Below are 14,428 nucleotides of genomic sequence, written 5' to 3' on the forward strand. Positions count from 1 at the left end.
AGTCAGTCAAAGTGTAAATATCAATAATATGGAAATAGGTCTTGATCAATGACACATGTAAAACCCAGTGGAATTGTGTGTGGACTATAGGAAGGAGTGGGAGGAGGGGAAGGATAGAACATGAATCCAGTAACCATGGAGAAATTTTATAAATTAATAAATTAAATAAAAATTTAAAAAAAATGTATAGTCAGTCAGCTTCAGCACCAGAAATTCCGGTCTCAACTTCTACCTCTGAAATATACTGGCTGGGTGAACCCTTGTAAAGTCACTTAATCTTTAAAGAATCTAGGAAACTGTTGATTATTATAGGTACGGGGGCAGCTAGGTGGCACAGTGGATAGAGTACCAGGTCTGGAGTTGGGAGGACCTGGGTTCAAATTTGACCTCGGCCACTTCTTAGATGTGTGACCCTGGGCAAATCATTCAACCTCATTTGCCTACGCCTTACTCTTTGTTGTAGACTTGGTAAAAATAATATTATTTCTTTCTGTTTTAGTACCAAGTTGTAGTGGATTTGGCACTATATATATATATATATGTATATATATATATAATTTCTTTCTGTTTTAGTACCAAGTTGTTGCAGACTTGGTACTAAAACAGAAAGAAATAATAAAATGTATGTTATTTCTTTCTGTTTTAGTACCAAGTCTACAACAATATATATAAATATAAATATATATTAACAAAAATAATTTTTGTTATATTTTTATTTTTATTTATATAGATTTGATATAGATATAGATATATATTTTACAGGTACAAAGTAAATAGCCTCTCCCTCCAAAAAAGTTATAATTACCTGCAATGTTTACTTTATAGAGAGTTTCTCATTCTCTGAGGATTCTTTAATTCAACAAATATAGGATATTCCAAAAGTCTTAGTGAACTTTTAAGCTATTAAAGATATATATTTAAAATGCTGGCCATTGGGATAGTAACAAAAGATCTTTTTTGGAAAATTTTCCTAAGAGTAGATAAATAAGAGCTTTTAATGTCTTGAGAGGTTAGTAGATAAGCAAATGAGACTCATTAAAGATGTTTTGAGAAGAATAACATAAGAGCTGTGCTTTAGAAAGAAAAAGTTAAAATGGAGCATAGGAAGCAGGGAAGGGGGTGAAGGTCCTGGGAACGAGGGCAGTAGCTGTAGAGATGGAAAGGGACGAAGGTAAGAAGACAACACCAATAGGTCTAGGGAACTGATTGTCTGGAGGATGAGAGAAGATGACAACAAGGACTACTATTTCTGGACAGTAAAACAATACTAGACTGATCAACAGAAGACAAAAGTTGTATCCCAGCTCTGACCTTGGGCAAATGATTTCCCTTTTGGGGGCGGTCAGTTTCTTCATCTATATATAATGAAATATGCTAGTTTTCTAACTTCTAGCTCTAACATTCTAGGACTTGTTGAGAACACCGAGAAACATGAGTTTTTCATGACTCATGAAAGCAATAATCATCTTCCTCAGGGATGGCTTATGTGATTTCCAAGAACTTAAAACCCTGCAATATGTCATAAAGACACTTCCATCTACAAGTTCATGGGAGCAGCTCTCTTCTACACTTCTATATTAATTGCTTTCAGATTATTCATGTGGGAGTGAGCTCAAACTTTTCACTGTAGATGAGCAAACCACCTTCTCCTAAACCCTGCATGTAGCTTGCTCATCTCTCAGTTTGAGACTTACCTAGAATGTAGTGGCCATTCCTTCATGCTAAACTATACTTTAAAATCTAACATAAATATTTTTCTCTGCCATGATAGCTCCCCTGCTAAACCCTCCTGATTTTAGTTACACAATTTATTTCCATATACCTCATCTATCAGGTTTTTCTTAGTTACTAAACTTGCCGTGCCCACTAGAATCTAGGATCCTAAAATGTCATATTGACAATAAAAGTACTTTTAATATTTGATAAATTTTATTTTTCCCTTGCACTTAACACCAAGAAATGACCTTTTTTTCCTCTTTCCAATAATATCACAAGAAATCTCTCTCCATGAGTTAGAGAAGAACTACGTTACAAGAAAAAAATAGCAATATATATGTGTGTGTGTGTGTGTGTGTGTGTGTGTGTGTGTGTGTGTGTGTGTGTGTGTGTATTTTTTAAATTTGATTCCACATTTTTACTTAGTCTCAGCCAGTTTAATTCAATCCTCAGGAATAAAGACATTGGCAGAAGGAGAATAGTGTCTATGATCAGAAAATTATGAATATTTATTTTCTAACTCTAATATGCATTTGTTTTAAATGAGTGTACATTAACCTATAATTTTTCCTTGCCTTGTCATGTGAAGATATAAAAAATTAATGGTATATAGTTCATAGGTGTAAGTACTTTAGAGTTATATAAATCAGGCTACTTACATCAGAATAAATTCTAGTTCCAATTACACGAGCATAGTGCGGGTTCGCTTGCATGCAATTGCGAGGACAGTATACCCTGAAAAATATATTTTATAATGAATATACATTCATAAATATAAAAAGAAACTCTGACCTATATTTCTTTTTCTTTCTCATTCCTTTTTGTGCAAATGTGACAATAGAAAAAATTTGTTGAACTTATTTTTACATTTCTTTTTTCTCCTTTTTTGGGCCAAGAAAACAAACAAACCACACACACACACACACACACACACACACACACACACACACACACACACACACAAACTTCTTGAATATTATTCAGAAAGTAGCTTCTCCATATGTCTTTGGAACTTAATAAGTTTTCTGGAAAGTAGATTCCCAATATGATTTCTAAATTCAAGAATGTAAGCTAGAAGCAATTCAGAAACTTTTCCCTATCTTATTCATGACCCAGAGATGTTATACGCCTCTGGTTTAAAAGCGTTTCCAGATCTTTACTGCTTAAACATTGTCAGTGCTCAACTAACCACATCAAATTAGAGATGCCCTGTATTTTCTCAGTTCAACAGGCTGTCAAAGAGAAAACAAGTTCATCAGGCATGACCCAATTTGAATTTTTCAAATGAGAAACATATAAAATGGAAAAAAAGAAAACACTTTACATAGAAAGGCACAAATATAACATCAAAGCAATATTAGAATGCCAAAGATATTGCTAAAAAGGATCAGTAATACCTTGTTAGAAAACTATTACAAGTAATTTAAATATTTTAGATAATGCTTTCAAATATTTTTCTACTACACAGGAATGACATTCATTTTTAAGATTCAAATAGCATATCCTTTCAATACACAGACATACTCATGTGTGCATATTCATACACACATAAAACTTTTAGGGATTTTTAAAAGAAAAATGTAATAATATGCCTTAGTTTGAACATGTCAGATGGGAAAGTAAGTATAGGGAAACTTTTAGAGGAAAAATCCTGTGATATTTCCAGTAATGTCCCATTAGAAAAATATAGCTGAGAAATGAGGCGCCGACTGATCTCTCCTTCCCAATTCACTATCTACTCATCCAAATAAACTAAGTTCTACTAGGACAAGTCACAGGGGATATGGAAATAACTCTGACATAGTTCCCTGTTCTTAGATAACTTACAGCATAATGGTGTTAGGGAAGAAAAAGCATACAAAAAATCCCGAAAGAAAAGACAGTGGTATGAGCACAATTTGCTCCACAAAAGTTGAAAATAAAACCACTTTTACCTTGGTTTTGAAAGGCATGTCTAGGTTTTAGGAAAAGGTAGCAAGGGAGTTGGGTTCTAGAGGCTGCAGAAGTCCATTTTAAGGTTGGGGTGAGTAAAGAGGCATATGGACAGAAGAACAAAGGAAGACTTGAAGGAAGGAAGGAGGGCAAATAATATAGCTTGGTTGAGGAATAAATTACAAGAATGGGAGTAATGTGAGTTAAGGTTAGAACCAGTCTGAGAAGAGGGGAGAAGAAAAGGAATTAGCATTTATAGCACCTAATATTGTACTGCAGGAAATGTTTTACTTTGTTTTTTTTATAAATACTATCTCCTTTGATATGCAGATAAAATTATATAACAGCTGAGGTCATTTCTAACTAATATTCTTAAGTCACAGCTGATTCATTGGGCAGTGGGTGACACTATTCAGAATCTAAAATATGGCTTTTCTTTGCTCAGTTCTCTTTGTGTTCAGTCCTCAGAGAAATCTACTTTAGTTGGGGGTCTGTTCCTTGGCAAAGAGTTCAAGGTGCAATAGATAAAATGAAAGCAGTGGCTCCTCAGATTGAGGTTGTTTTGTAATCTGTAGCTCATATAAACTTCTTGAGGGCAAGGATTAGTTTATTTGCCTTATAAACGAAGGAGATATAAAAAAATCTTGATGAATTGAATTACAAATCATATTGGTTGGGACAGGTAGGTGGCTCAGTGGTTTGAAAGCCAAACCTAGACAAAGGACATCCTGGGTTCAAATTTGGCCTCAGACACTTCCTAGCTGTGTGACTGGTCAAATCACTTAGTCCCAACTATCTAGCTCTTACTTCTCTTCTGCCTTGGAACTGATATTTAGTATTGATTCCAAGACAGAAGGTAAGTATTTAAAAACAACTCCCAAACTCATCCTAGCTTATTCTTAATGGGAATTTCTAACACATAAAGAATCACTAAAAATAGTAAATTCAATCGAATCTTCCTAAATAACAGTTTAGAATTTTATTAAAAAGTTAGTTTTCCAAAGGTAAAAAAGGGAAATGTTTCCTGAGAAAGGTTATAACCCCTTTGTAATGGACTTGTTATAAGGAAACTTCCTGAAAGAAGACACAGCACATAGTTCTTAGTATAGTCATCATTCTTACAAAATATGTGTGCTCACCATTTAAGTGGAGTATGACATCTCCTTTGCTTAAAAAAGAACCTCATAGGTAGAAGTGATAATTTACCCAAAAAGCAAATTGATTTTTTTCATTACAGTTATATTTCAGTTTAACTTGTTAATCTCGGCATTTTACAAATTTATTACATTGTTATTAGGAAACAGGATTGTTACTTGCATTAAAAATTAGTCAGATCATATGAGATCCTTCTTTTGTGTAGTTATAATTTGGAAAACATGATTCTTATTTGTGGTATATTTAAAAATACTTGAAGATGAATTCTTTCATAGTTGAGAACTATGGGGTTCTGGTGGGGTTCCATTTTTAATTATTATCATTCCTTACTTATAAAGAGCAATTAGGGATTGTACAAATAAAATAAATGATAGTTTTATAAAACATATAACATAATTTGATTTCCCTTAAATTTAGATTTTCTATGGTAAATTTTTTTTAACTTAAGAAAATTTTAGATTCAAATTTGAATAGGGCAAATCAAATTTCTATTCCATCAAGACTACAATGCCTAAGTGGCAATCTGAAGAAATCATTTCAATGTGTATCCCAAAAAGGCATAAATTTGTCATTTAAAAAATTACCCCTTCACTTGTTTATTTTGTATTTCTTTAGAACAAATTACAGGTAAGGAAAGCTTTCAGTGAAGGGAATGACTAGGGGTTAAAAAAAAATCAAAGAACAGTGAAGCCACCATCATTTAAGACATTTAGCTTTTTTGGAACGATTTCAAAACCCCACTACTTCTGAGCACTCTAAATAGTCCAAGATAAAACTGATTGTAGCTATACAGTACTTCAGTGGTTGGGCAATATTTATAACCATGCAGAAAGTCAAGACAGTCTTCAATATTGATGCCTTCTCTGCTACCCACAAAAAGGTACTCCACCCACCCAAATATGGAGTTAGAAGTACCAAAGAGCATGAGTCTTCTTTTCTTTTGATGTTATTTTTTTCCTCCTGAAGAATCTAAAGCATAATGGGTTTTCTAAGGTTACCCACAACATTCTGACTGAGAAACAAGAATGATCACCTACTAAAATACATCTCCTCTTTACCTGAATCTCCCATTACCTGAATAACATATATGGCATGAATACTGAGTAATAAGATGCCCTTTTTTATATGGCTTATGGAACTCAGTGTATGCTGCATTTTGTCAGGGAAATAGTTGTAATTTTATTAGTATATGGAACTCCAAATGAAAAAAAAAAACTCCCTTTATTGATATAGATTAGCATATATCCTTCAGCTTGGTCTTAAAGTACTACAACTCAAAGGATGCCTTTATTTATGATAAAATGTGTCATTTAAAGGCAAAATTAAAGTAAATTTAATTCATAATATCACAACATATTTAAAAGCAGTCACGATTACAAATTTAAGTATTTCAATCAATAATGAAAACTAATCGCTTAACTATTTGATCACAATGAAATGGCCCAAAGGGCTATTTTTTTGGCATACCAAAGATTAACAGACCTACATAAAGAATTATAATTTATCATGTATAATTCAGGATACTTACTATTCATTAATTATGCTTAATGAATTAAATAAGTGGACTATAGCTACAAAGTTATATACTATATTTCATTTATGTTTGTACTTTTAAACAAAACATTCTTATTCTAGATAATTAATCTGTGCATCTTCATCAAAATATCTCCAACTAGCACATATATAGAGCATATGCAGTATTGGGGCTTTGATATTTACTATAGAAGCTAACTCAATTCAAGGATTATTTATTAAGCACACTTATGTGTACATTATGCCAAGTTCTTTGCACATAATATACACAATAAATATGTGCTGAATAGAATTAGACATTAATGAAAAAATGCCCAACACTGAGATCCTTTGCACAAATACTACCTTTTATTTCTTTAAAATGTAACCTCCTGACTATTTCTTTTTTATCTTTGAATCACCAAAGTTTCCAATAAAATACTTGTAACGTAGTAGGTGCTTACCAAATGCTAGTTGATAACATTTTCCACCCACCTTTATCTTTAGCTTTAGAGAATGATAGTAGGCATTTATAATTTCTGGTTATTTTGTAGTAAGAGTTAAATTTGATCATACTTTGGAATTAAAAAATACAGGAGATTAATCAAGTTAAAGATAGGATGGTGAAATAATTAATCTTATACAGCAATTAAATAACTTCAGAAACAGACCAAACATGTAGTAATATCTGTTTTTGAAAGAAGGCAAGTAGGTGGAACAGTGGAAAGAGTTCCAGGCCTGGAGTCAAAAAAAACTCATCTCTTGAGTTTTAATTTGGCCTTGGACACTTTTTAGCTATGTGACCCTGAGCAAGTAACTTAGTCCTGCTTACCTAAGTTTCCTCATCTGTAACATGAACAGTGGAAGGAAAAGGCAAACCACTCCAGTACCTTTGCAGAAAAGCCCAAATGGGTTCACAAAAAGTTGGACACAGCTCAAACAAATTAACAACAAGAAATAATGCCACAAAAAACCAATCCAAAAGCATTTATTGAACTCCAACTCTGTGCAAGGCACTGTACTAAAGACAAAAATAAAATAGCTCTTGCCATGAAGGAGCTTGACAAATTGTTAAATGGATTTTTAGAATAAGGGAAAGTAAGGAACTGAAGATTACTCTATATTCTGGTCCTAATGATTAGATGGATAACCATGGCCTTGGGGCAGAAATAAGGAGGGGAAGAGTGTAATTTTGAAGGAAAGGATAATGAGTTCTGTTTGGAGCATCCTGAATCTGAGGCAAGACATCCAATTTTAAATATCCAAAAGTCAGTTGGTGATGCAAAACTGGAGTACAAGATGGAGTGGTGGAATATATAGATGTGAGAGTCACCTATCAAAAGATGATTGGTATACATCTAGAAGATAATAAAGTCAGAAAGAGAAAGAGTATAGAGACAAAGGGTGAGGACAGCATCTTGAACTATCAAAGGAGACCAAAAAGAAGTTAGACAGGGAGAAGAATCAGTAGAGAAGTGTCATAAAAACCCAAAGAGAAAAAAGTATCTTTGTGGAGAAATTATTCAATAAATTGCATCATACAGCACAGTCCTATGTAGATGTTAACATGTGTACAACTTAATGCATCATGTATGTAAGGTAGGCAACTATGTATTAGCTCTTGTATGACAGGAATAAAATTATATTAGTTTTCCAGTAATTTTAGGGAAGTACTCTAAAAATACAAGAGGTTCCACTTGCATGTACTTATCTGGGAGATAGATGCTATTATGAACACTACCTTACCAATCAAGAAACTAAGACAAATAGAGATTCAGCTACATACCCAGGATCAAAAACTTTTAAGTTTATTAAGCAGGATTTCAAATACGCTGTATGACTTAGCTACAATAAACTCTAATACTATTAATAATATAATATAATTCATTAATTCTTAAATTCCAGAAATAGCCTGGGATACTTTCTCAGTCTATAAGTTACAGAAAAGGTTGCAACCTGTATATTATTATATGGAAATTCCTCAGAGGGCAGTTACCTATACTAATCAAATCTCAACTCCAATCTTAAATGTACAAACAAGAGTCAAGTTTTCAAGAATGTTACCTTGGGCAGTGGGAAGCAGGCTTGTGAAATGGACATAACTGTTCCACTGTTGTTTCACAAGTGATGGCTTGAACTAAAGAAATGCAAGTAAAAATGAATAAGTATATAGGGAAAGTAATAAAAACTAATTGCATTAAAAATTGGGTTAAAACCATCAATACCAACCTGTTACTTTAGAGACTGTGAAGGAATTAGCAGATTGATATTTCCTAAAGATAAAAACAAAGATAGAATGAGTCAATAATTTTCTAAAGTGTATCAAGGTTGTTGTTAATACTGCTAACAGTGAAGCATAGCCTTTGATAAAGTTTCCTATTAAAATGTGAGTAAATCATATCATATTAAAAAACTCATCCAGGTGCCATGCACATCAAACCACAAAAAACTATTTTATAAAACTAGAAAAAATAATAACAAAATTAATCTGGAAGAATAAAAGATCAAGAATATCAAGGAAACTAATGAAAAAAATGTAAAGGATGGTGGTCTAGCAGTACCAGATCTTACATTCGATCTTAGCCAAAAGACTGAGAAGCAATCAGTAACAGATCTTAAACTACACTATAAAGCAGTAATCGTCAAAACAATTTGGTACTGGCTAAGAAATAGATTGGTGAATGAATAGAATAGATTAGGGGTAAATGACCTCAGTAATCTAGTGTTTGAAAAGCACAAAGATCCCAGCTTTTGGGATAAGAACTCACTATCTGACACAAACTGCTGGAAAAATTGGAAAATAGAATGGCAAAAATTAGGTATAGGTTAATGTCTCTCACCCTATAGGAAGATAAGGTCAAAATGGGTATGTGATTTAGACATAAAGGGTAATATTATAAGTAAATTAGGAGAACATAGTTTACATGTCACATATGGGGACAAGAAGAATTTATGAACAAACAAGGGATAGGGAACTATTACAAGAAGTAAAATGAATAATTTTGTTCATATTAAATTAAAAGGTTTCTACAAAGTCAATGCAACTAAAATTAGAAAGCAAACGGTAAAATTTTTATATAACATTTCTCTGATAAAGGTCTCATTTCTAAAGCACATAAAGAACTCAGTAAATTTATAAGAATACAAGTCTTTCCTCAACTAGAAAATAGTCAAAGGATTTTTTTAAGATGAAGAAATCAAAGCTGTCAATAATCATATGGAAAAATGTTCTAAATCCCTTGATTAGAGAAATGCAAATTAAAACAACTCTGAGGTACCATCTTCAACCTATCAGATTGGCCAATATGATAGTAAAAGAAAATGATAAATGTTGAGGGAACTTGGCCAAATTGGGACATTAAAGCATTGCTGGTAGAGTTGTGAACTGATCCAACCATACCCTTTGATCCAGCAATACCACTTCTAGATTTGTATCCCAAAGAGATAAAAAGAAAGGGGAAAGGACCTACTTGCCCAAAAATATTTGTAGCTGCTCTTTTTGTGGTGGCCAAGAATTGAAAACTAAAGGGATATCAATCAATTGGGGAATGGCTGAACAAAGAGTGATATATAAAGGTCATGGAATGTATGTAAGGTGAGGAATATTTCAGAAAGAGCCGGAAAGACCTACATGAACTGATACAGAGTGAAATAAGCAGAATCAGAAAAACATTGTATACATTAACAGCAATACTGAGGGATGATCAAATGTGATAAGACTTAATTACTCTCAGCAATGATCCAGGACAATTATAGGGATTTATGACAAAGAAACCTATCCACCTTCAGAGAAAGAATGGTTGGAGTCAGAATAAAGATCAAAGCATATGATTTTTTACTGCAGCTTATTTGGGCTTAGGTTTGGGGTTTTAAAAAGGAACAATATGGAAATATGTTTTGCATGATAATACATGTATTACCCAGATCAAATTAATTGCCTGCCAGCACCAAGAGAGGAAAGGGAAGGGAGGGAGAAAAGTTCAATCACATTACTTAGGAAAACTTACATGGAAATTTGTTATTACATGTAATTGGCAGGAAAAAAAAATTTTAACTCATCCAGGCTTGTTTAGAAATTCTCAATGCTATTTAACATAGCCAAAAGGATAATTAAAAACAATTAAATGTAAAACACAAACTTTAGAATTATCTTGTTCTCACTAAATTCATGATTCTTCGTAGTACAACAAAATTATATTATTTCACAGATATCAAGAATAAAATTTACTTCAAAAATGTAAAAAAGTTGTGTTTGGCAGAATAAAAATAATTTGTATTTGTGACCTTTCATCCCAAAGGAAACCAAAGCTTACTGCAAAACTCCAGCCTACTGTAATTAAAATCTTTTTAGTGTTTTATCACAAGAATGAGATGATAGCTCTGTAACTGAAATAACACAAACTTTAGAAATGAAATCCTCTCTTTAAGTACTACTCCCTGGTTCATTTAACATTCCCTCCTAGCCACCTTGCCCAGGTTCTAACCCTTCTTGGCATCCCAGAAAGGGTTAGATAAAACCTGGGGTACAGGTTGGAAATGAAGGTAAGTGGGATGGAGGAAAGAGTTTGGGTACTAGAACAGTTGAAAAGAGTGGTTCTTGCTCTCTTGACATTTTCCTCAAAATAGATTATCCAAGTAAAGACATAAAAAGAAAGTTTATGTAAACAATATTCAACATATAGTTCTAATATCAGTGTAGTCTCTGTAACACTACAACACAATGTTTATCATTCTTAGATCATTTTTAGTAGACAGACAATATGTTCTGGAGAGTTAGCTAAGGTTTTGTGACAATTAAGTTATTCAAAAATCTTTTGCTATATTTGGGACAGGTGAGGTCATCCCAAATCTGAACTTTGTATAAATAGACTGTTGCAAGATTGTAATCTAAAAAACATTATTATTATAACATTCTATTAGAACTTTATTAGAATTTTTTGTCAACTTGTGCCTCATTACATTCCAGATCTTAAGGTATATGCATTAAGTAAAATGCATACTGGAGAGTAATCTATATTAAATTAACCTCAACTATCAGATTTCTTATGAGTTTCATGCAAGTCTATAATGTTTTAAGGAGATCCAGTATTTTCAACTGAAGATATGAATATAATAAATGAATTCATTCTTTGCCTTACAACAGGTTCAATTAAAAATGTAACTATTAAACTTTCCTAATACAAAAATATTTTAAATAACACTGTTTTAGGGATATAGTATTAATACTTGTAAAGTTTAAACAACAGAATGCCATATAGTAAAAGGATATTTTAAGCATGAAAAAAATCGCTCTCCAAACTCTCACCTCAATCTATCTCAGTATGTCATAATGTTCAATATTGCATAATATTACCTTTTCCCCTACAAGTCCCACCAAAAAAGACATCAATTTTACATGAATGAAATACCAACTATCAAAGAGAATTAAGTGTTTCAGTGAGGGGCTGGGTTTGAGAATGAAAATATTCTATTTTAAGCATAATATAAAATGAATTTTATTCTACAAATGTTTTAAAATAAATATCAATAATGATGATGATTACTAATATACAATATAAAAAAATCTCCCCATTTTTCCATACCCCAAAAAGAAAATCTTTTACAAAACCTGCTCTAATTATTAAGTATTACTTCTAAGAAATCTTTGTGGGTGGTTGTTTAATCTAATGTGAATGAAGTGAAAATTGAATTGTATTGTATTTCATGAAGAAAGTATTACTATATGACCATAAAAAGTATTACAACATACCCTGCAGAGGGGAAAAAAACCTCTTTGCAAATTTATTTTAGGAGGAGCAGTATGTTATTCTATCTTCTACTACAAACACATATCTAGAGAGAGGTATATTCAATATTTTATAATGTTCTTAGAATGAGAATCTAAATTTAAATCAGTAAAATTCAATATAATGAATACATAAATTATAATAAATTTTGTATAAACAATCTATATTTTCTCACTGAAATGCAGTTTTCACATCTATTATCATCTATCACATCTATTCATATCTAATATTTGACATAAATCATTTCTATTAACCTTTCCTATCTCATCAATACATTGTAGAAAACATTTTGGTTTTGTATAAAGAATTCTAACTAGGCAGAAACAGATGCAAGGAAATACTAAAACACTAACAATGAGTCCAAATAAATTATAGTTAAATTTTTTTTAAAAAAAAATTTATGTCACTCCAAATGAAAGTTCTGAGTTTTTGCATTTTAAGCCACAGATTATTAATACAATATTTAAAACATTCCTAGACTTGCAGCCTTAGAAGATTCAGATTTTGGTCCTGCCTTCAACCCTTACAATTTGTGTGACCTTGTCATCTAACCTTTCTCAACCTGTTCCCTCATTTCTAAAATAAAGAACACAATGGCCTTTAAGGGCCCTTCTAGCTTTAAAACTATAATAGTGTGATCCAAGTGAAAAACTGTTTCCGGAAAAATACAAAATCAAAACCAAAAACATAATTCCTCCCAAAGAATGTATTTTCCAAATGACATGCATTTTAAATGAAATTTTTCCCCATACTCTATATTCCACATTATGGATAAGTGACATTCTGATAATAGATATAAAATTATGATAAAATCATTCATTACTACCAACTCTTCAATATCATGAATACTGATATATTGTATATGCAGTCAACCAACAGAACATCTTAAATATCACCTTGAAATCATGTGTGGAAAATTTATAAGTATACTTGAACCCATTAAAGAATCTTTTGATCTTTTGAAAATAGACTTTCTTTTTAGCATGGAGAAAGAAAATTCTCTCAAATGTTTCTGAATATTTATTATTGCCATCTTGAGAAGCAATATATGTATGTAATTATTAATTTTTAAATTTTGGAAAAATAGAAATATGAAATCTGTGGTATAATATTTCATCAAAATATGAGAGGTTTTCTTTCATGTATTTTTTAATACTGAAGTCCAGAATGGACAGTTTCTTAAATCTGAGAAGAAGCTTGTTCTCAAAAGGAATTTCTGAATGTGAGTTCAAAAGTTGAGTCAGAAAAGTGAACATACAGATTTCTATTTTATACAGATCTGTTAAAATGAGAGTATCACGTTATCAAATTAGCACATTTTAAAAATAAATATAGATTACAACTTAGTGTTAAATAAATCATGTGTGTCATAACTATGGATGAAGAAATTAAAACAGCTATTTCTCAAAATTAAAAATTTAATTTATTTTCAACCAACTCCTTTTAAAATATGTGTTCTTGAGTATTTAACAGAGCAAAGCATATTAATTTTCTTTTTTAATATTTTTGTACTCTCCTATAGCTAGTTTTTTACCTTCTCAATAGCCAATCTGTTGATACATATCTGTGTACACATACTTATACATGCATACACATACACTCCTACATATATCTGCTTTATAGTCTCATTTTTGCATACCTTAATTTGCAAATGAATAAAATGCTATTTAATTTAACATAGGGTAGAAACTTTCCAAATGATAACTTTTATTTTATGATGAAAATTTGTTTCTAAGTAGTTTTGAACTTACCCAATTGACTGAATGCCATTTCTGTAGGATTTGATGAAATAATGTTTTCTTCCTTGTCTAGTGATATCTACCCAGCCACCATCATTGTCTATTATTCCATAATGTATTGCAGCTCTACAGATGCTTGATTGCTTGGGTAGGAAGGAGAGGAGAAATTATTGGGTAAATTATTTTCATGATGAAACATCATCTCACTTTAAGGTTGAAAAGAACATGCAACTCTCCTTTGAAATAATTTGAGATAGAAGAAGAGACTGATGCAGCAAAATGCACAAATAACCTTTTCTTTTAAAATTTGAGTATGTGAATATTTATAGAAATTTCTCTTATCTTTAAGTCTAATCAATAAGTGTTTATTAAGTGCTTATGCTAGGCACTGGGTATACAAACATTTCTGCCTTCTCAGAGCCTACTTCCTACTCCTATAATTTCAATTGTTTTCAATAAAGAATTATTAATTCCATTGATCATATTTACCATTTCATAATGTACACTTCCAATAACTTTGGCTTTGCTATCCAAGCAGCCAGCAGGACATTCATATCTAGAAAAAATAGTTGAAAGGAAGTTAAATTT

The 14,428-nt window shown here is 31.7% G+C and overlaps 1 protein-coding gene across 2 annotated transcripts in view; it reads right to left on the reverse strand.

Moving 5' to 3' along the window:
• CRISPLD1 (cysteine rich secretory protein LCCL domain containing 1) overlaps positions 1 to 14,428 on the reverse strand; it is a 181,043-nt gene that overhangs the window by 7,767 nt on the left and 158,848 nt on the right. For both annotated transcript variants that reach the window (XM_044657947.1, XM_044657948.1), the window contains 5 exons: positions 14,330 to 14,396; positions 13,853 to 13,983; positions 8,545 to 8,588; positions 8,380 to 8,452; positions 2,376 to 2,451 (listed from right to left, as the gene is read on the reverse strand). In XM_044657947.1, the coding sequence (XP_044513882.1) occupies positions 2,376 to 2,451; positions 8,380 to 8,452; positions 8,545 to 8,588; positions 13,853 to 13,983; positions 14,330 to 14,396 (391 nt within the window). The remainder of the gene's footprint in view (positions 1 to 2,375; positions 2,452 to 8,379; positions 8,453 to 8,544; positions 8,589 to 13,852; positions 13,984 to 14,329; positions 14,397 to 14,428) is intronic.

Source organism: Gracilinanus agilis, chromosome 1 (genome assembly GCF_016433145.1).
Source record: "Gracilinanus agilis isolate LMUSP501 chromosome 1, AgileGrace, whole genome shotgun sequence".
Lineage (NCBI taxonomy): Eukaryota > Metazoa > Chordata > Mammalia > Didelphimorphia > Didelphidae > Gracilinanus > Gracilinanus agilis.